Source organism: Calliphora vicina, chromosome 4, assembly GCF_958450345.1.
Source record: "Calliphora vicina chromosome 4, idCalVici1.1, whole genome shotgun sequence".
In the NCBI taxonomy this organism is placed as follows: domain Eukaryota; kingdom Metazoa; phylum Arthropoda; class Insecta; order Diptera; family Calliphoridae; genus Calliphora; species Calliphora vicina.
In genome coordinates, this window is record NC_088783.1 from 119,152,937 (window position 1) to 119,177,571 (window position 24,635).

General features: G+C 29.2%; 1 protein-coding gene across 3 annotated transcripts in view; it reads left to right on the forward strand.

Annotated features, from left to right (window-relative positions):
* svr (Carboxypeptidase D svr) overlaps positions 1 to 22,585 on the forward strand; it is a 64,832-nt gene extending 42,247 nt beyond the window's left edge. For all 3 annotated transcript variants that reach the window (XM_065510350.1, XM_065510351.1, XM_065510353.1), the window contains exons 2-11: positions 2,045 to 2,280; positions 2,519 to 2,998; positions 3,140 to 3,240; positions 14,635 to 14,749; positions 18,297 to 19,346; positions 19,407 to 19,677; positions 19,964 to 20,187; positions 20,266 to 20,418; positions 20,485 to 21,551; positions 21,954 to 22,585. In XM_065510350.1, the coding sequence (XP_065366422.1) occupies positions 2,045 to 2,280; positions 2,519 to 2,998; positions 3,140 to 3,240; positions 14,635 to 14,749; positions 18,297 to 19,346; positions 19,407 to 19,677; positions 19,964 to 20,187; positions 20,266 to 20,418; positions 20,485 to 21,551; positions 21,954 to 22,141 (3,885 nt within the window). In that variant the 3' untranslated portion in view covers positions 22,142 to 22,585. The remainder of the gene's footprint in view (positions 1 to 2,044; positions 2,281 to 2,518; positions 2,999 to 3,139; positions 3,241 to 14,634; positions 14,750 to 18,296; positions 19,347 to 19,406; positions 19,678 to 19,963; positions 20,188 to 20,265; positions 20,419 to 20,484; positions 21,552 to 21,953) is intronic.
* The last annotated feature ends 2,050 nt before the right edge of the window (positions 22,586 to 24,635 follow it).

A 24,635-nucleotide genomic window follows, 5' to 3' on the forward strand; every position in this document is an offset into this window, starting at 1 on the left:
AGAGACTATAGACGAGACTATAGACGAGACTATTGAAGAGACTATAGACGAGACTATAGAAGAGACTATAGACGAGACTATAGACGAGACTATAGACGAGACTATAGACGAGACTATAGACGAGACTATAGACGAGACTATAGACGAGACTATAGACGAGACTATAGAAGAGACTATAGGCGAGACTATAGACGAGACTATAGACGAGACTATAGACGAGACTATAGACGAGACTATAGACGAGACTATAGACGAGACTATTGAAGAGACTATAGACGAGACTATTGAAGAGACTATAGACGAGACTATAGACGAGACTATTGAAGAGACTATAGACGAGACTATAGACGAGACTATTGAAGAGACTATAGACGAGACTATAGAAGAGACTATAGACGAGACTATAGACGAGACTATAGACGAGACTATTGAAGAGACTATAGACGAGACTATAGAAGAGACTATAGACGAGACTATAGACGAGACTATAGACGAGACTATAGACGAGACTATTGAAGAGACTATAGACGAGACTATTGAAGAGACTATAGACGAGACTATTGAAGAGACTATAGACGAGACTATAGACGAGACTATAGACGAGACTATAGACGAGACTATTGACGAGACTATAGACGAGACTATAGACGAGACTATTGAAGAGACTATAGACGAGACTATAGAAGAGACTATAGACGAGACTATAGACGAGACTATAGACGAGACTATTGAAGAGACTATAGACGAGACTATAGAAGAGACTATAGACGAGACTATAGACGAGACTATAGACGAGACTATAGACGAGACTATTGAAGAGACTATAGACGAGACTATAGACGAGACTATTGAAGAGACTATAGACGAGACTATAGAAGAGACTATAGACGAGACTATAGACGAGACTATAGACGAGACTATAGACGAGACTATAGACGAGACTATAGACGAGACTATTGAAGAGACTATAGACGAGACTATAGAAGAGACTATAGACGAGACTATAGACGAGACTATAGACGAGACTATTGAAGAGACTATAGACGAGACTATTGAAGAGACTATAAATGAGATTCAACAGACTATTGACGAGACTATAAATGAGATTATGAAGAGACTGCAGACGAGACTATTGGCGATAATATAGAAGAGACTAGACGAGACTATAAATGAGATTATGAAGAAACTATAGCCGAGATTATAACCGAGACTATTGCAGATACTATAGCCGAGACTATAAATGAGATTATAGCAGAGACTATTGTCATTCCGTTTGTAATTTCCACAATATAATTTTCCGACCCTATAAAGTATATATATTCTGGATCCTTATAGATAGCGGACTCAATTAAGCCATGTTTGTCTGCCTGTCTGTCTGTCCGCCTGTCTGTTGAAATCAACTTTCCGAAGCCCCCAAATAACTTACATACACGATTCATACATCAATATATCCGGTATTCTTCCGGCTCGGTCCACAAATGGCTGAGATATAAGGAAAAAACCAGGACAATCTCGATCTTTGACCTATTTTTGACCTATATCTGGATTACTTAGTCATTAATATAGACAATATGGATATCTAATGATAGAAATTTCAAAGACATTTGCCGGGATGTATATAAGTTGGACCTACAATGGGTCAAAATCGGAAAAAATATTTTTTAACCCGAATTTTTTTTCGCTAAATATTAAAAAAAAAATTAAAAAACAAAAGAAAAATTGAAAATTTTAAAAAAAAAATTTAAATTTAAAAAAAAAATATTGAAAATTAAAAAAAAATATTGAAAATTTAAAATATTAAAAAAATTAATTTTTAGAAAAACAATTCAAATAATTTTTTTTCCAAAAAATTAAAAAAAACTTGAAAAAAAAAATTAATTTTGTTTACCCAAAAATATTTAAAATTTTTATTTTGAAGTATAATTTGTTGAAGGGTATATAAGATGCGGCACAACCGAATATAGCTCTCTTACTTGTCATTTGTTAAACTTGCTTGTTAAACATCTAATTCATGTTTTCTTTGTATATTTCTCTCTCTTTACAGGAAGGCAACTGTGAATCTCTACCCCACTATATTGGCCGCACTAACGCTGCCGGTGTTGACTTAAATCGCGATTTTCCTGATCGTTTGGAAACCCAACAACAAATACAATTACGCGCCCAAAACCGTCAGCCCGAAACTGCGGCTCTTATTGAATGGATTTTAAATAAACCATTTGTTTTGTCGGCCAATTTCCATGGTGGTGCCATAGTAGCCAGTTATCCCTATGATAATTCACTGTAAGTTATAAGAAATATTTTTGATAATGAAATTAATAAATTAAAGAGAGACAAACAATAAACGGAAATTTGTGGGGAAGAGATCACTGATACTTTTTTTTAATACAAGCTAAAATGACAATTTTGAGTTGGTTTTTTTCCTGCCCCACAAGTTTTTGTTTAAGTCCAAAAATATGAACAAAATTTAAAAAAAAAAAAAAATTCCACAAAAAACCAAACTCACTTATTTCACAAGCAGAGCCCATCATGAATGCTGTGAGGATAGTTTGACACCAGACGATCGTGTCTTCAAACTCATGGCTCATACGTATGCCGATAACAATCCGATCATGCGCAAGGGCAACAATTGCAATGACACATTTTCGAATGGCGTAACAAATGGTGCTCATTGGTATGAGCTGAACGGTGGCATGCAAGACTTCAATTATGCCTTCAGTAATTGTTTCGAATTAACCATTGAGCTGTCATGTTGTAAATATCCATCAGCCAATACATTGCCAGCCGAATGGCAACACAACAAGCGCAGTCTGTTGAAGCTATTGAAACTGGCTCATATGGGTGTTAAAGGTGTTGTTAAAGATGTGAACGGTTATCCCATACATGATGCAACCATTGTGGTTTCCGGTTTGGAAGATAAGCCCATACGTACCACACGCAGAGGAGAATACTGGCGTTTGCTTACGCCTGGCATCTATAATATACAAGCATTGGCATTCGGGTAGGATTTCCATATTGTTTTTATTTGTTTATTTTTACTTTTATTTTACTTTATTTAGTTTAAATATTGCATAATTTGAAACTTGTTTTTTATTTACTTTGTCTTCTTTTCTCCATACAAAATATACCATTTCTGTTACAGTTACCAGGCCAGTGTAGCACAACAAATCCATATTAAAAATGACAACAATGTGGCTCAACGTTTGGACTTTACCTTGTCACCCATTGAGACCAACTATGATGGTATAAGCAGTTTTTATAGTCCATACTTTTTTAGACATTAAATTAAATTATCCAAAGTGGTTTTAGTCTATTTATATTTTATAAATTTTCTTTTAATTGTTGTTGATAGATTTAAAAAAAACAAAAACAAAAAAACGCAACCAAAAATGATCAAACAATGTTGCCAACAAACGTAAAAACAAACGTTAGAAAATCAACATTGAATAACATATACACTAGTTTCCATTACACAGACTCATTTTACATTTATTTAATACTTTAACTTTTTGTTTTAAGAGAATAACAAAAAAATAATAATGATTTTAATTTTTCACTCGTTTTAAGAGAGAAATTTTATAAAGGAATCTCTGTTTATTATTTAGTTTAAAAATTTTAGAAATTTCTAGTTAGAATTTAGTAAAATATTAAAGAATTTAAGTATCATTCATAATTTCCAACAGAAAACAATGTTTACATTTTGCTTTACAGTATAAAAGCAACAATGAAGAGAGAAATTTAAAGAAGAGATAACAGCGTTGCCAATCAAGTATGTTAATGCTTGGCACAATTTGTTTGTAACTAGTTGCCATCTTTGTGTATAAAAACCGTTACATTCTCTCTCTCTCTGAAAAGACAGCAGCTTTTTTCAGTGTTGCCAACTTTTTAGCGATTAAAATGGCTAGATGGACAACAAAAATGGTTAGATATTGCTAAAAATCGAAATAACTGCAACAAATTAATAAACAATTTTGTGTAATCGAATTTATCGCTATATAAATATAAACATACGCTATTTATTAACAGATTTAACAAATTTTAAGATGAGAAAATAGTTTTTTAAAATGGCTGATTTTAAAAATCAAAAATTTAAAGATGACAACAAATTGTTCCTTAAAAACAACAACTTTTTACAGTTTCAATTGATTTCTGGTCTTGCTCTTGGTATTTAATTGTTTCCAGATTAAAAGAAATCTCTGTTTTTAAGAATTTTCTTTTTAGAATTTAGTGTAATATTAAAGAATTTTTAGAATTTTGAATAATTTCCGAGAGAAAAGAGTTCTTCACAGTATAAACACAACGATGAAGCAAAAAGAGAGAACAGCATTGCCAATCGCGCATTTTGTTTGTAACTAGTTGCCATCTTTGTGTATAAAAACCGTTACATTCTCTCTCTCTGAGAAAGAGAGTAGCTGTTTTTAGTGTTTGGCAATGTTGCCAACTCTTTAGCGCATAAAATTACCATTTAGCTAGGTAGTTATAAATCGAAATAACTGAATAAATTTTTGTTCCCCAAACTTTTTTCAATCAATAATTTTTTCACAAAATATTTTCTATTAAAAATTTATTTTTCCAAAAAAAAATTTTTTATTAAAAATTTATTTTTCGAAAAAAAAAATTTCATTAAAATTTTTGAATAAATTTTTGTTCCCCAAACTTTTTTCAATCAAAAATTTGTTCACAAAATTGTTTTTATTAAAAAATTATTTTTCAAACAAACATTTTTTTATTAAAAATTTATTTTTAAAAAAAAAAAATTTCATTAAAATTTTCTTTTTCAATAATTTTTTTTTTTTATTAAAAATATATTTTTCAAAAAAAAAAAATTTTTATTAAAAATTTATTTTTCCAAAAAAAAATTTTTTTATTAAAAATTAATTTTTCAACAAAAAAATTTTTTTTTTTACTAAAAATTTATTTTTCCAAAAAAAAAATTTTGTTATTAAAAATTTATTTTTTAAAAATTTTTTTTTATTAAAAATTAATTTTTCCAAAAAAAAATTTTTTTTTCATCAACATTTTTTTTTTCAAAAAAAATTAAAAATTTATTTTTCAACAAAAAATTATTTAAAATCTATTATTAAAATGTTTGACACTCTTTTGTTTAAAATAAAAAGAGCTGAATTTTAAAAATTTTAATTGAAATGCAACGATTTTCTTATATATTTTTTTAAATTTTCTTTAAACAAAATCGATTAATAAACAAATTTTTAAACTATTTTAGAAATTTTCTTTCAAAAAACTACATTTCTATCTTTAAATTTATTGTATTTTGTTTAAAAAACCTGGTTTTGGTAATAAAATACGGTAATTTAAGAGATAGTATTGTTTTTAAATTGCGAGTTTTAAAAATTTAGCGAATTTACAAATTTTCCAAAAATTATCCATGATAAAATTGAGAAAAATATATTAAAATTATTAATTTCTCAGTAAAACATCCCCGTTTATTCGTTGAAATCCTATAGAAAACTATTAACAAATGATATTCATTCACTGGGGACTGATCTTCATTCACTAGAGATTGATCTTCATTCACTGAGGACTGATCTTCATTCACGAGTACTGATCTTCATTCACTGGAAGCTGATCTTCAATCACTGGAGACTGATCTTAAATCAATGGAGACTGATCTTTCTTTATTCACTGGGGACTGATCTTCAATCACTGGAGACTGATCTTCATTCAATGGAGACTGATCTTCATTCACTGGGGACTGATCTACATTCACTGGAAACTGATCTTCATTCACTGGGGACTGATCTTCATTCACTGGAGACTGATCTTTATTCACTGGGGACTGATCTTCATTAACTGGATACTGATCTTCATTCTTAAATTGAGAGTTTTAAAAACTCTTTTAAAATTTTTTTTGGAAAATTACATAAAATTAGAAGAAGATCTTAAAATTATAAATATAGTAATAAGAGACCTTTATTAAAGCGTTATTTCTCTCTCGCAAGGGCACTCTCTCTACTCTCAATCTCTTATATTGTTTAGCAAACTTTTTAAATATAGTTAAAAGGATTAGTTTGTATCTCTAGAATTAGTAAAATTTTCAAAATATTAAAAGAGATTTTAAACATTTAAAAACCTATATAAATTTAGCAAAATTTTTTAAACTAATTATTAGTTACAATTATTTTAAACACTGTTTAAGAACAAAATTTATAAATTTAGCCAAATTTATTAAATTGTTTTTTAGTCACCATGATTTTAAAAACATTTTTATTATTAACTTACATTTTTTTGTTATTCTCTTGAAAATTTTTTAACACTTTTCAACAACAACAACAATTTTTTCATAAATATTATTGGCAGCACTTAACATTATATAAATATATCACTCTCCCACACACAGCTTGCTCTGTTTATATTTTATATTCACTCTTATCACTCTCTCTCACTTTCACACTTTAACTCTCGCTCGTTATTTTATTAATTACTAATATTGGAAATCTCTCACTTGTTATGTTGTCTTCACTCTCTATTTTTTTTATCACATTTGGCTTGTTTATTTTCTTTATTTACACTGACTGCATTTTATAAATCACTTACATTTCCTTAAATAAATTTACCACAATTTCCTAAAGAAAATTATCTATATAAAGAAATTTATTTAAACATACATATATTGGCTTTTTAATATTTAATCACTTTAAAGGTATTTTTTTTTTTGTTCATTTCATCTAAAACACTTTATAACGTCTTTGTAAAATATTGTATATTTTTTATGTTTTTATATAATAATATATAAATTATAAATATATTTTATGCATTAATTGTATAGCGATCAAGATAATGAGTAAAAAAAAACAAACATTTATTATAATTATAAATAATTAAAACAAATAAAAACGCACATATTATATTTACTACAAAAAATCTTATATTCATATTAATATTTAATGATTTGAATATAATAAAACGCAGAAAATATTTAATTTTTTTTTTAAATTTTGATTCATGAAGTTTTTTTTATGTTTTGTATTTCAACTTTATTTTGTTTTAATTTTTTTAAGTGTTTTGTGTTTTTCTTTATAATTCATGTTATTATGGTGATTTTTTTGTTGTTGTTAGTTTTGAAAACATAATTCATTTTGTGTTTGTTTGTTTTTCAAAATTCAATTCACTATTTGTTTAGTAAATTAAATAAATAATATGAATACTTAACAAACATGTTTGAAAACTAAATTTTAAATTAGCAAAAATTGTTAAAATGAAAGCCCTTTCGTTTACTTGTTGATATCCTATCCTATCCCATTCACTGGGGACTGATCTTCATTCATTAGAGACTGATCTTCATTCACTGGTGACTGATCTTCATTCAATAATGACTGATATTCAATGGAGACTGAACTTCATTCACTGGGGAATTGTCATCTTTCCCTATAGACTGATCTTCATTCTCGGGTGACTGATCTTCATTCACTGGAGACTGATCTTCATTGGCTGGGTACTGATCTTCACTCACTAGAGATAGCTTTATTCACTGGAGACTGTTCTTCATTCTCGGGGAACTGGTCCTCATTCATTGGGGACTGATCTTCATTCACTGGGTACTGATCTGCATTCACTGGAGACTGATCTTCATTCAATAACCACTGATATTCAATGGAGACTGATCTTCATTCACTGGGGAATTGTCATCTTTCCCTATAGACTGATCTTCATTCTCGGGTGACTGATCTTCATTCGCTGGAAACTGATCTTCATTATTAGGGATTGATCTTCATTCTCGGGGGACTGATCTTCATTCACTGGAGACTGATCTTCATTTTCAGGGGACTGATCTTCATTCACTGGAGACTGATCTTCATTCACTGGATACTGATCTTCATTCTTGGGGGACAGATCTTCATTAACTGGGGACTAATCATTCGCTGGAGACTGATCTTCATTCACTAGAGATAGCTTTATTCACTGAAGACTGATCTTCATTCTCGGGGGACTGATCCTCATTCACTGGGGACTGATCTTCATTCACTGGGGAATTGTCATCTTTCCCTATAGACTGATCTTCATTCTCGGGTGACTGATCTTCATTCACTGGAGACTGATCTTCATTCTCGGGGGACTGATCTTCATTCACTGGAGACTGATCTTCATTGGCTGGGTACTGATCTTCATTCACTAGATATAGCTTTATTCACTGGAGACTGATCTTCATTCTCGGGGAACTTATCCTCATTCATTGGGGACTGATCTTCATTCACTGGGTACTGATCTTCATTCACTGGATACTGATCTTCATTCTCGGGTGGACTGATCTTCATTCACTGGGGACTAATCATTCGCTGGAGACTGATCTTCATTCACTAGAGATAGCTTTATTCACTGGAGACTGATCTTCATTCTCGGGGGACTGATCCTCATTCATTGGGGACTGATCCTCATTCACTGGGTACTGATCTTCATTGACTGGATACTGATCTTCATTCTCGGGGGACTGATCTTCATTCACTGGGGACTAATCATTCGCTAGAGACTGATCTTCATTCACTAGAGATAGCTTTATTCACTGAATACTGATCTTCATTCTCGGGGAACTTATCCTCATTCATTGGGGACTGATCTTCATTCACTGGGTACTGATCTTCATTCACTGGATACTGATCTTCATTCTCGGGGGACTGATCTTCATTCACTGGGGACTAATCATTCGCTGGAGACTGATCTTCATTCACTAGAGATAGCTTTATTCATTTGGGACTGATCCTCATTCACTGGGGACTGATCCTCATTCATTGGGGACTGATCCTCATTCACTGGGGACTGATATTCATTCACTGGGTACTGATCTTCATTCACTGGGTACTGATCTTCATTCACTGGATACTGATCTTCATTCTTGGGGGACTGATCTTCATTCACTGGGGACTAATCATTCGCTAGAGACTGATTTTCATTCACTAGAGGTAGCTTTATTCACTGAATACTGATCTTCATTCTCGGGGGACTGATCCTCATTCACTGGGGACTGATCTTCATTCTCGGGGGACTGATTCTCATTCACTGGGGACTGATCTTCATTCATTGGGTACTGATCTTCATTCACTGGATACTGATCTTCATTCTCGGGGGACTTATATTCATTCACTGGATACTGATCTTCATTATTTTTTTCATTCATTCATGGATTCCTTCATTCGTGGATACTGATCTTCATTCATTCATTTAGGTTAATTGATTAAAAGAGTTTTCCGTAGAATTGGAATTTCACTGGTAGGCAACACTCTGTGAATTAAATGTTTTAATGAATGAATTTTTATTAATGTTAGCGTCTAAAATACATTTAGTTTATCAGCTTAACCCTCTTCTAAAGCTGATCATTCGCATATAAGGATTTGTTATGACTTATTCTCTTCTGTACACAAACCGATATGCGTCGAAATGCATTACTACCAAATTCTGCAGATTGAGAAGCTCCTTCTCAGTCGATTGAAAGTTTTCAATATTGAGATATTCAATTTCAATCGATCGCGATAGAATTATTTTCGATCGAGGTACAGGCAATTTGTTTGTGGATCGCTGACGCTGTAATTCATTAAGGAACATATTATTTTATAACCATTAAAACAGTGGCCTTGAACATTGGAGACTTAACAGATACTTAGTAGATGTAAACAATGTATCAGAGATCTTTTATAAGGAACATATTACAATAGACAATCCTCGAGATGGCAGGATATATATGGAGGATTTGTTTACCCAGGTTCCTCCCCTCAACCTCGTTATGAAAACTTCTACAGAAATTGTTGTAAAAGTGAAACAGTCATGTCGGTATCAATTTAAATCAGTGTTCGCCACCATGGGACGAAAATAATCTGTCATTTACCTATAAGCATTACGAATGTCAATGAAGCTCATAAAAATTATCAGTTAAGACACAAAATATACAAAATTAGATTAGAAAAGGAAAGTACATAACATGTTCCATGTTCTCTTTATGCCCACCACTGACTGGTTTACTTTGTTGGCTAGAAAATTCAATTTTTAACAAAAATCGTTAAGTTTTAAATACATTGTTATGTTTATTACCCAATAAATAATTAATATTTAAGCCAAAGCACAAACAACAAACAATATTTTAAATATTCATTGTTGCTTTAAATGTCTACAAAATGTCAGTCAATATTTATTCCTTTTCGTTGCATTTACATGCACTGGCCATTATTATTTCATATTATGTATGTAATAACACTTTATTATTTTAGTTTTGAAACTTAAGAAATAAAAACTGCCGCAAGGCCTTTAGCGTCATGTTGTCCACAACGTTAAGTGTTAAAAAATTTATATATTGTTTTGCAATAATTACCAAATCGTTGGTTTAAATGTAAAACCAGGTAACTACTTTTTAAATTTTATTTTACAAGGAGAAAATATATAATATTTAAATGATTGTTTTTTTTGATTTATGTTAGAATTTCTTTTAATAAAATTTATAAAAATGATTTTCGTATTTTGTGAGTTAAATGGTTTTGTATCTCAGCTAAATTTTAAATGGACATAAATAAAGTAAATTGCTTTTTAAACGGTTATAAAAACTGGGTGAACATTTTTTTTAAATGTTTAAGAGAAAAATAGATTAAAAATATATTGCAAATGTATTGTAAATGAATTTTCCGAATGGCGGAACTAACAGACTGTTTTTTTTTTAATTTTTAGCCCTTTCTATTAGCGAAAGACAATTTATTTTTAATTTACCAAAGAAATTCTTACAACATTTGAAATTTAGAAAATACTGACAATGATTTTTGTACATTTTGTAGGAAAATTTCATCCTCCTAAGTCCTTTCCTGTGCATCGTGCCTTCAACAGAAAGACAGACGGACGGACATAACTAGATCATCTTAGAGTTTTGTAAAGACCCAGAAAATATATAATTTGTGAGACTGCGATGAATATTTATTTTTTCTGATTTATAAAAACCCAAATTTGTTAAGAATTTGTGGGAATTCGATGCGTTCATTTAGATTGTATCCATTTTATAAAACAATTAACAAAACATTTTAACAACTAATAAAAATGTTGTTTGAGTACGATTTTTTGCTAAATTGGTTTGAATTTTAAAAATTTTGTTATTTGATTGGTAATGCAGTTTGATAATGCCGTGCCGAAGTTGATTTTCTCCTACTTACAAAGTTAATACTCAAAAACTTCTTGGAACTAGTTCTGAAAGAGATTATAGATTATAGAACTAGTTTTAGAACGGTTTAGATAGATTGATTGTTTGCTCTGTAAAGTATTCCTAAAATTAATTCATGATATTTAACTGCAAGTTTAACAGTTTCAAACAAACATCACTGCTAGAAAAACTAGTTCTAGAACTATTCCTAAGAATGTTGGATTATTTACAGTGTAAAACTTTCATAGAACTAGTTCTAAGGGAGATTTTTCAATATGAATCATTGATTAAGGATTAAGGAACCAAAATTGTTGTAAATATCATGTAATAGCTACGAGAAAAGAGCAAAATTTAGTTAATCCTCAACTACTAGGAACTAGTTCAAAATGCAACAGTTTTAAATGCGAATGACTGATGACACAACTGGTTTTAAAATTGTTCCTATGAATGATTGATTGTATTCCAGCATTCCTTTATTTACATACAATATTGAAAATTTTGCAATGTTCATGCAGCTAATCCTCAACTACTATTCTGAACTAGTTCTAAATGTAACAGTTTTTAATACAAATCAATAGGTTGTGGTTTTTAAAACAAATCACTGGAGGTGCAACTAGTTTTAGAACTGTTCCTATAAATGGTTGATTTTATTCCAGCATTCATTTCTTTCCATCATTGTTTGATGAACTAGTTCTCACGAATCGTGCTAAAAAACAAGTGTTAGCTCCGTAACACTTCTCTAGAATTAGTTCTGAAGGTCGCACTTTCCAACAATAACATCTCTAAAGCTTACCTGAACCCATCTAGTTTTAAGGGTGATATTTTTCAATACAAATGAACCGTTCTAAATATCTTTCTGTGGAAACTAGATCTGAAGAACACAATTTCAAACAAAATCTTTGATATCAATGCGAAACTAAAGGGTTTTAAAACTTGAAATTTGTTAGGTTGAAACACAAATAACGAATTTCGACCACCGGGCGATCCTAGTAGTGATAGATATTTCCAAGAAATTCGGATCGACATGGGTCAAAATCGGGAAAAATATTTTTTAACCCGAATTTTTTTTTAACAAAAAAATTGTTTTTTTTCACCAAAATATTTTATTTTTCAATAAAAAAACTTTTTCACCCAAATTTTTTTTTGGTGAATGACTTATAAGATTCGTCATAGACGAATATAGCTCTCTTAGTGCTGGTTCAGACACTCCAAGTTTACTTCCGCAAGTCTTGAGTTTGTAGATGAGAGAGGAGAAGGAATTGGAAAGATTTTCCTCTTTTTCTTTCTCTCTCTTCTGTAAACTGAAGACTTGCTCAAGTAAACTTGAAGTATGTGAACCAGCACTTACTTGCTTTCAAAAATAAATTTGAAGGAAGAAAAATTATTTTCATTTAATTTGGATTAGAATTTTAATTAACAAAAATTTAAGCATTCAAAAGTTGAATGATGTTTATTATGAATTAATTCATGAATGTATAAATTCCATTCAAATGAGTGTCTTTTGAATGAAGCTAAATAATTTAGTTTGTTGGGAAAGGTTTTATGGAATGAATTCAAGATTTTACTCTAAGAAAAACTTTATAAAAGAGGGAACTTGGATTGAGTATAACTTGCTAAATCATAAGGACTTGATATAGAAACAAGACCGGAAAACGATTTTCATATGAAATTCATTCAGTTTTCAAATAATTGTTGAGGGTTTTTCCTACAATAATTTGAAAATTGTGTTCCAGTTGTTTTTTTGAATCAGGCCCTAAAATAGATCCGTATGGAAACGTTCGTTAATTTTTGATGCAAAAATCTGCAAATTTTTGCTTCTGAAAATATGTCGCTAAAATAAATATGTGGCATCACTATCAGTTTGACATAAGACAGTGCTGCCAATTATGCGTTTATAAGAGCCTAACTGCAGTGATGCACCATTACGAAAATTTACCAAGGACCTGTGTTTTATCATTAAAAAACTTTATAAAACCAAATTTCCAAATTAAATTTGTTGGATAATTATAAACTATGTTAAAATCAAATAAGAGGGCTATATTCGGCTCTACCGAATCCTATATAAGCTTCACCAAAGTAAAATTACAAAAAAACTATAATTTTTTAGTGAAATTTTTTTTATTTAATTGTTTTTTTTTCAGAAAAAATTTTAGAAATTTTAAATTTTTTTTAGTGAAAATTTTTTTTTTTAATTTTTTTTAGTGAAATAAAATTTTTTTTAGTCCCAAAATTTTTTTTAAATTTTTTGCTTGACAACATTTTAATAGTGAAAAAATAAGCTTAAAACACAATTCTAGGGTAATTGGGTTTTTTAAAAAAAAAAAAAATATTCGGTTTAAAAAATATTTTCCAGATTTTGACCCCTTGTAGATCCGAATTACTATGATGTTATATACATCATTGGAAAGGTCTTTGAAATATCTATCATTTGATATCCATATTGTCTATATCAATGACTTTGTAAGCCAGCTATAGAAAATTTATCAAAAATCGAGGTAGTCTTGGTTTTTTGTTTATATCTCAGTCATTTGTGGACCGATTTTCTCCATTTTGAATAGCAATCCAAAGGGGACTATAGCGGATATATTGATGTATTAATCATGTTTGTAAGTTATTTTGGGGTTACGGAGAAATGATTTCAACATACAAAATGACATAAGGAAAAATGTAAAGATTACAAAAGTAATTAAAAACTTATAGATACCCTTGCCAGTTATGGTAAAAAGTATAATAAAACAATTTGAACTTGGATTTTGAATTTTTTCTTTAATTAATTTATTTGTTTTTCTTTATTGCTATTTGTTTTATAATATTGTTTCTTAAAACACTTACATCTCCTATATATTATAATGAATACAAAAATTTTAATAATTTTAACTATTAAATATTACATAAACAATTTAACAAAGGTCCTACTACTGCAACAAACTATACAAGAAAGAAAATAAATCAATTATTGTATTATGTATCAACACTTTTTCTACAAAAACAAAATTGTTATTGAAAAATACTAAGAATTTTATTAAATAAATTTTTTTTTTAGTAAATCATAAAATGTAACCCAATAAAAATATAAACAAGCAAAATAAAAAATATCAAACTTAAAATATTAATTATATATAAATGTATTTGCAATTATTATTGTTAAAACAAAAATAAAAAAAAAAAACTCTAATCTCTGTGTATGTAACGTGTAACGATTATTGCTAAATAAATAAAATTTATTAAGCAAAAAACCAAACCCACCGGAAAGTAAATTATTTTTAAGGATTATTGGTTTCCATTTCTTTCACTCATAATTAATATCATTCTCCATTTTTAATTTTATTTTCAAAATGCACCATTTATTGTAGTTGGGGAGTGGCTAAATTATACAATATATTAAATCATTTTCAGTTTGCATCCTTAATTTAGTTTTACATTTACATTTTCATTAATATTTTATTTATTTTTCTACTCATACTATTTCTTTGTCATTCCTGAAAATATTTCTATTATATATTCCATTTTAGGTGATTTCCGTAAGGTAAAAGTTGAACGCGCTGATACTGCCGAGGATATTGAGAAAAATGGCGGCTTTTTAACGCCCACCAAATTTGAACATCATAATTTTACGGCCTTGGAAAAGTTTGTATAAATTTTTGGTTATTAAAATACAATTAAATATTAATTTAGAAAGAATTTAGATAAATATTACAGAAAAACTAAAGGGAGTCTTAGAAAATATAATTTGTTCCCCACTGTCTATACCAGATACATTTTTAGCATGATAAATGTCAAACTGGCTGTCAAGATAAAAAATTATCAGGTGCTTCGTCATGGCATAATTGTTAATGCTTTTGCTCAGACAACTTTGTCTTGACAGCAAATGTTTATGATAAATATTTGTCAAGTATAGACAGGGGATTTCTAACAACAATTATGAGCGTTTCTGTAATTTTTCTTATCATTTAAATGTTGCCCTGTTGAAGAGTAACATATTGAAAATGTTGCCTTTAACCTCTCAAAATGTTACACTATTTGAAAAACAGCATGTAAATGAGTAAAATGTTAAAGTGAACGTTTCTGTAACATTTCTTATTAAATATAAAGATAAAGACAAGATTGATATTGTACTAAAGATTTATGATTGAGGTTAAAATTGGTATTTATGATTGAGACTAAAATTGATTATGATTGAGACTAAAATTGGTCTACATATTTGTCTATATAAAGATCTACGAATGAGGCTAAAACTGTTCTATATTTGTCTAGGATTGAGGATAAAATTGGTCTAAAATTGGCCCTTCGATCGAGGCTAACATTTGTCTATAAAAAGATCTGGGATTGAGACTAAAATTGGTGTATATAAAGTTCTAATTTTGGCAAAAATTGCTCTACACAAAGATCTAGGATTGATCCTAAAATTGGTCTATATAAAGATCTTAATATTGCCCTTCGATCGAGGCTAAAATTGATCTATATAAAGATTTAATTTTGATCTTCGATCGAGGCTAACATTTGTCAATATTAAGATCTACGATTGAGGCTAAAATTGGTCTATATAAAGATATAGGATTGAGGCTAAAATTGTTCTATATAAAGATCTAATACTGCCCTACGATCGAGGCTAAAATTTGTCAATATAAAGATCTACGATTGAGACTGAAATTGTCCTACATAAAGATCTAGGATTGATAGGCTAACATTTGTCTATATAAAGATCTAAATTGGTCTATATTAAGATCTAAATTTGATCTTCGATCGAGGCTAACATTATTCTATATTATGGTCTAGAATTGAGGCTAAAATTTGTCTATATACAGATCTAATATTTCCCTTCGATCGAGGCTAACATTTATTCATTTAAAGATATAGTATTCAGGCTGAAATTGTTCCACATAAAGATCTAGGATTGAGGCTAAAATTGGTTTATATAATGATCCAAAATTGAGGCTAAAATTGGTGTATATAATGGTCTAGGATTGAGGCTAAAATTGGTCTATATAAAGATCTAATATTTCCCTTCGTCTATATAAAGATATAATAGTGATGCTGAAATTGTTCTACATAAAGATCTAGGATTGTGGCTAAAAATGGTTTATATCATGATCCAAGATTGAGGCTAAAATTGGTCTATATATTGACCTAGGATTGAGGCTAAATTTGGTCTATATAAAGATCTTAATACTGCCCTTCGATCGAGGCAAATATTTTTCTATATTAAGATCTAGGATGGAGGCTAAAATTGATCTTTATAAAGATCTATGATTGAGGTTAAATTGGTTTACATAATGATCAAATATTGAGACTAAAATTGGTATATATATTGATCTAGGATACGTTCACTATGTGATCTGATACGTTCACTATGTGTCCTTTTTTCAGAAAAATAACATAAAAGTGAAATTTGAAATAGAAATAACTAAATTTTCTCTGTACTTTTTAGTACTTTTTTCCCCAAAAAGTACCTTTTTATTACTTAAAAAATTAATGAAAAATGTCTTGTTTTATATCATAACAGTGAAAAATTTTTTAAAATCTAAAAAAGTACTTTTTCCCCAAAAATCCCTTTTTACTACCTTTTTAAATAGTTTTTAAAAGTATGTAAATTAATTTAAATTAGCATTTAAAATACAATTTTATATCATAACAGTAAAAAACTGTTTTATAAAACAAAAAACTACTTTTTTCCCAAAAGTACCTTTTTACTACCTTTTTAAAAAAGTCCTCAAAGTACATAAATTAATTAAAAAAAAGCATTTAAAATACAATTTTATATCATAACAGTGAAAAACTGTTTAAAATCTAAAAAAGTACTTTTTTACAAAAGTACCTTTTATACTACGTTCCTCAAAATTACGTAAATTAATGAAAAAGCCTGGTTTTATATCATAAGAGTGAAAATTTTTTTAAAATCCATAAAAAGTACTTTTTTCGCAAAAGTACTTTTTACTACCTTTTTTAAAAAGTACTCAAAAGTAGAAAAATTTATTTAAAAAAGCTTTTCAAAACTTGTTTTATATCATAACAGTGAAAATTTTTTAAAAATCGAAAAAAGTACTTTTTTCCAATAGTACCTTTTTACTACCTTTTTAAAAAGTTCTCCAGATGTATGTAAAATAATTTAAATAAGCATTTTAAATACAGTTTTATGTCATGACACTGAAAAATGTTTTATGAAACAAAAAAAGTACACTTTTCCTAAAAGTACTTTTTTACTACCTTTTTAAAATGTTCTCAAAAGTCGATAAATTAATGAAAAAGCCTTGTTTTATATCATCACAGTGAACAATTTTTTAAAATCCATAAAAAGTACTTTTTTCGCAAAAGTACTATTTACTACCTTTTTTAAAAAGTCCTCAAAAGTAGAAAAATTAATTTAAAAAAGCTTTTCAAAACAATTTTAGATAATGGCACTAAAAACTGGTTTATAATACAAAAAAGTACTTTTTTCTAAATGTACTTTTTTAGTACCTTTTTAAAAAAAATCCTCAAAAGTACGTAAATTAATGAAAAAAGTCTGGTTTTATATCATAACAGTAAAAAAAATTTTAAATACCAAAAAAGTACTTTTTTTCCAAAAAAAACTTTTTACAACATTTTAAAAAAAGCATTTCAAATACAATTTTAGTCATGACACCGAAAAATGGTATATAATACAAATAAAGTACCATTTTCCCAAATGTACTTTTTTACTACCTTTTTAAAAAAGTCCTCAAAAGTAAGTAAATTAATTACTACTATTTTAAAAATCCTCAAATTTATCTAAATTAATTTAAAAAAGCTTTTAGAGCCCATTTTTATATCATGACGCTGAAAAATGGTTTATAAAACAAAAAAGTACTTTTTTCCTAAAAGTACTTTTTTACTACTTTTTTAAAAAGTCCTCAAAATTATGTAAAATTATTAACATAAGATTACAAATACTTTTTTAGATCAAAAATATTTTAAAATTTCAGAGTTTCGAATTAGTTTATTCAATTTAAGCATAATTTAATAAAATCTTAATTCAGAATTAAAAAAATGTCAGCAATCCATACCATAAAACAATTCTTAAACATCATTCAAAGGCTTTTTGTTTTGAAAAAATTTATAAAATTTTTTGATAATCACAGGTTCATAAATTCAATAAATCAAATCCGATTTTAATTTAAATTAATTTTTTCTTTTCTCCCCCTTTCGCTTAAACCAGATTCCTACGCGACATTGCCGATACTTATCCGTCCATAACAAGACTGTATTCCATAGGAAAATCTGTACAAAATCGTGATCTCTGGGTATTGGAAATTTCCGTGACACCGGGACAACATGTGCCCAGTGTACCGGAATTCAAATATGTGGCCAATATGCATGGCAATGAGGTGGTGGGCAAGGAAATGCTTATATTGTTAACGAAATATATCTGTGAACGTTATATGTTTGATGAACGCATTACCAAGATGGTGAATAATACCAGAATGCATTTTTTGTATTCCATGAATCCCGATGGCTATGAAATATCTAAGGAAGGTGATAAGACAAGTGGTTTGGGTCGCGCTAATGCTCATAATGTGGATTTGAATCGTAATTTCCCAGATCAATATGGTACCGATAAGTATAACAAGGTAACGGAACCCGAAGTATTGGCCTTAATGAATTGGACTTTATCGCTGCCGTTTGTATTGTCGGCCAATTTGCATGGCGGTTCCTTGGTGGCCAATTATCCTTATGATGATAATGAAAATGATTTCAATGATCCCATGACACGTTTGAGAATGGCCAATGTGGGTAGAAAATTAAATCCTACGGAGGATAATGAATTGTTTCAACATTTGGCTAAAATATATGCAACTGCTCATCCCACCATGCATTTGGGTGACCCTTGTCCTTTGTTTAAGAATGAAATATTCCAGGATGGCATAACCAATGGTGCCCAGTGGTATAGTGTAACGGGAGGCATGCAGGATTGGAATTATGTGAAGGCGGGTGTAATGGAATTGACTTTGGAATTGGGTTGTGATAAATTTCCTATGGCCCATGAACTGCCTAAGTATTGGCAAGATAATCGGGAAGCTTTACTGCTGTTCATAGAACAGGTGCACTATGGTATACATGGTTTTGTGCGCAGCTCTATAGGTACCCCAGTTACGGGGGCGGCTGTAATCTTAGATGGGGCCAAACATCCGGTTTACACAGCTACTTATGGTGATTACTGGAAGCTGGCCTTGCCGGGCAGACATAATGTTACGGTGTTGGCGGATGGGTAAGGGAATCTTATATTTTTTTCATTTTTTGGTTTTAATTATTCAATTTTTGTTTTCAGTTATACGCCCCAACGTGAAGAGGTGGAAATTGATGCTGTTAAACGTTCTATGCGTTTGGATATCACTTTGATGCGCGATGATCCTCAACATTGGGCTTCGGCCAATGATTATCGCATTATAGAGAATGTGGTGCACACACGTTATCACACCAACTCCGAATTGAGATCCACTTTGGCTGAATTTGAAGCCCGCAATGGCCAGATAGCAACATTTGGTTATGCCGAATCGGAGTTTGGGTTTTATTACAATTCCATTAAGCTGACATCGGATGTAAGTGGAATTTGAACTATTTAGAAGTAGAATTTTTCAAAATTTTAGTTCCTGCAGAAAATTTACTAAAGTTTGGAATATAGCTTTCATTTTTATTTCAAAATAACTAGGAACTATTACTGAAACACCAAGGGAAAATTAATTTTAAATTTTTTGTTTCAAAAACCCTCAAAAATTATTTGAAAATTGAGTAATTTTCTTGCAAAAATTATAAAATTGATTTCCGGTGGTGTTTCTGAATCAGTTTGTATTGTTTTTCTCTTAATTTGAAAACTCTCTTTTACAGATTGGCGCTCCTGAGGAGAGTAAATATAAAATATTGATTTTAAGCTCCTTCTTCGATTCCGCTTCCCCCTTGGGCCGTGAAATTTCACTGAATTTAGCACGTCATGTTATTGAAGGCTACAAATTAAGGGAACCTTTAATTTTGAAACTATTGCAAAGCAGTATTTTATACTTTTTGCCGGTAACCGAGAATTTCGAAAGTGTTTTTCAAATGTACAACAATAAGTAAGTTTGAGAACTTAATAATTAAACTAAACTTTATATATAATAATTAAAAAAAATGTTTCTTAATTTAAAAAAAAGCCATACAATCTGTGACCCAGTGATAGGCAATGAATTGGGCGAAAGAATTTTAAGTCCCGAAGCAGAAAAGAGAAGAGATTTGTTAATACAATTCTTGGATAATCAAAGATTTGATTTAATGTTAACATTTACCTCAGGTTCTTCGGAATTAAGGTGAGATTAAGCTAAGTTTTTTATGAAAATTCTACTTTTTAAAGTTAAATTTTCTTTTCTTTACAGTTATCCTAAAGGCGAGCAAATATTCGAAAAGTTTGCCCACAATATAGAAAAAACCGAATTCAGTTTCTCGCCCTTGCAGTGCTCCTCAACCTCTACGCGTTCTTTGAAACATGATATAACCGAACGTTTAACCAATTTGTTTTATAAAATGTACAATATACCCATGTTTACCTTGGGCTTGTCCTGCTGCAGCATGCCCTCTCAAAACGATATAGCCTCTATATGGCGTAAAAATATTGAGAAATTTAAGAATTTCCTGCATTTAGTGGATACCGGAGCCAAAGGTTTTGTACACAATCAACAAAATCAACCCATCAGAGAGGCTTTTATACGTGTCATTGACCACAAGCCGGTGTATAATGTGACACGTAATGAGGCTCGTTTCCAATTGATATTGCCCGAGGGTGTTTATGCTTTGGAAGTAAGTGCTCCCAACTTTGAGTCTCACGTTACTCGGTTAGAAGTTAAAGAGGGAAAAATATCTGATTTGGGTATAATTAAACTGGCGCCTTTTACTTTGGTTACCGGACGCAGTGAGGTAAAGGCCTTGGGCCATATAGGCAGTTTACTGCCCGAAAATACTGCCACTGTAACAGGCTTTATATTGGACTGGTCCAATCATCCCATACAACATGCCAAGGTTTCCATAGTTAAACCCATAATCAAGCAGTACATACGCAATTTCACCGATAGCATGGGTTCTTATGTTTTGAAAAATGTACCCATTGGCGAGATAACTTTAAAGGTAGAGGCTCCTCGTTTTCTGGAAACCACTAGGTTGGTTAATGTTGGCATGCAGTCGAGGGAAGTGAAAAATGTGGTCTTTAGATTAAATCGCAATGAGCATGTCATGGGCATGCCACGTTTTGTTTTCATTGTCTTGGCCAGTTTGGTGATTATAACAGGAGTGGTAATGTGTATTTTGTGTGCCCAATTCATTATGGCTCGCCGTCATCGGGCCGATAAACCCTATTACAATTTCTCATTGCTGCCGCAAAAGGGTAAGGAATTGTTTGAGGATGATGGCGATGATGGGGAAACGGAATTGTTTAGATCGCCTATTAAAAGTAAGTGGAAAAGTTGTTATATTTCTTAAAACTAACTATTTTTTTTAGGATTTAGTTTCTAATACAAGCAATAATTTCAATTTAATGTTGGTATTAAAGCTAGATTTTTACAAATTTAAGTTTTCATTTTGAAAACTGTTGGCGCTAATTGCTAAACATGTTTAAGAACTAAGAGACCCTTTATTGTTTAACTTTATCATTCATCATGTCCGTCTGTCTGTTGAAATCAACTTTCCTTGGGGGCTTTGGAAAGAAAGAACCTTCATACATGATTCATACATTAATATAACCGCTATAGTCCCCCTAATTTCAATTTTTCTTAAGCAATATATTCAGACACTCTTCCTTTTTTTACTCAGTTTTTTTTTGTATTTTTTTTTTTCATTACTTATTTCCAAACAGAGGGCATGACCATTAAACCCTACTTCGATGATGACGAGGAGGACGATCTGAAACGCATTATTAACTCTGACGATGAGGGTGAGGGTGAGGATGGCATACAACGACACGACATGGATGACGATGAAAACGATATACTCTACAATGACGATAGCGGCGAAGAGATAATTATGTTAGACAAAAGACATTAACATATTCTAAAAACAACTGTGATCTGCTCAAAATATTTAACTCAACACTATTTTGGAAACTAGTTTCGAAAAAAACCTATATTTTTTATCAAACAACTTACAAAACAAAAAACTCTTCCATTATAAAAAAAAAAAATTCCATGATATACAAAAAAGAAAATAGTGCTGAGTTTTAATAAATTCGGCCAAGACGAATTTTCTTTTTCTTAAACTTAAACATCACATATATAAAACGAAATACATTTTTATTTAATTTATGTGTTTAAATTTGAAACAAAAAAAAAGAAACAAATATTTATATGCAATATTAGAAAGATATTTATAATTAAGTTAAGCCAAAATTAAAAGCTAATTAAAGTTTTCAATTTTTATTTGTATACAATATTATTAGCATTTTAAGCAATATTGTGAATATTGTAACAAATATATAAACACACCAATCAAGACCTTACAAACAGAATCTCATTGAAACCCTCTAATGCTGCTTACAAGCTATACAAAAAAGTTAACACTTACCTTTAAACTAGAATTGTAATTTAAAAAAAAAAGTAAAAGATATATAACAACATTCCTTAAATAAGAAATTTCTAAAATATTTCATATTTTTAGATTTAAGAGAAAATTAAACAAAAAATTTTAATACCAATTTCTTTAACCTAAAAAATCCTTAAAATTTTAATATAAATTACAAGATTTTGTTAAAAAAAATATAGATTTGAAATAATTTTCTCTATATAGATACTAATTTAAATCTAAAACCCGAATATTCGTTATTCCAAATTTCTAACCTTAAAAAATTTTAAATTTTCTAACCTAAAAAAAAATTCTTTTAAATTCAATTTCCTTCCTTCAAATTTTAATATATATTAAAAGATTTTGTTGCAAAAATATGTTTTTAAAATATTTTTCTTTATATGATCACTAATTTAACTTAAAAAGAGCAAATTTACTATTCCAAATTTCTAACCTTAAATTTCAATTTCCTAAACTTGAAAATCCTTAAAATTTTAATATAAATTAAAAGATTTTGTTGCATAAATATGGTTTTGAAATAATTTTCTTCATATGGATACTAATTTAAACCTAAAAACCGAATATTTTCAATTCCAAATTTCTAAACATAAAAACTTTAAATTTTCTAACCTAAAATTATTTTTTTTTTAAATTCAATTTCCTTCCTTCAAATTTGAATATAAATTTAAAGATTTTGTTGCAAAAATATGGTTTTAAAATAATTTTCTTTATATGGTCACTAATTTAACTTAAAAAGAGCAAATTTACTATTCCAAATTTCTAACCTTAAATACCAATTTCCTAAACTTGAAAATCGTTCAAATTTTAATATAAATTAAAGGATTTTGTTGCAAAAATGTGGTTTTGAAATAATTTTCTTCATATGGATACTAATTTAAACCTAAAAACCGAATATTTTCAATTCCAAATTTCTAAACTTAAAAACTTTAAATTTTCTAACCTAAAAAAACGAATTAAATAACCTTCAAATTTTATTTGTTGCAAAAATATTGAGTTGAAATAATTTTCTTTTCACTAACTGCAATTTAAACTTTAAAGCAGAACATCTACATTTCCAATTTTCTAACCTAAAAAATTTTTTGGGTTTTAACCTCAAAGTTTAGTTTTTTATACATTGCTTTATTTGAAACCTAATTATAACACAATTTATGACTACATTTCTAAAAAAAATCCAATTTTTTAACATTAACATTAAAATTTAAATTTCTTTTTTTTTCTTTTCTTTATTCTTAATTTTACATTTTCTAGCCTAAAAAACAAAATTTCTTAAATTCAATTTCTTAAACTTAAAAGGTTTTGTTACAAAAAATATGGTTTTGCAATAATTTTCTTTTCACTAACACCAATTTAATTCTACAAACAGAATATCTACAATTACAATTTTCTAACCAAAAAATTTTACATTTTCTAACCTAAAAAATTTGTTGGGTTTTAACCTCAAAGTTTAGTTTCTTATACATAGCTTTATTTGAAACCTAATTTTAACACAAACACCAAGGTGTTTACAATTTATGACCCAAAAATACCAATTTTCTTATATAAATTTCTAAAAAAATTCCAATTTTTTAACCTTAAAATTTTAATTTCTTTTTTTTCTTTTCTTTATTCTTAATTTTACATTTTCTAACCTAAAAAACAAAATTTCTTAAACTTAAAAGGTTTTGTTACAAAAATATGGTTTTGCAATAATTTTCTTTTCATTAACACCAATTTAATTCTACAAACAGAATATCTACAATTCCAATTTTCTAACCTAAAAATTTTACATTTTCTAACCTAAAAAATTTTTGGGGTTTTAACCACAAAATTTTGTTTCTTATACATTGCTTTATTTAAAACCTAATTATAACACAAACACCCAGGTGTTTACAATTTATGACCCAAAAATACCAATTTTCTTATATAAATTTCTAAAAAAAATTCCAATTTTTTAACCTTAAAATTTTAATTTCTTTTTTTT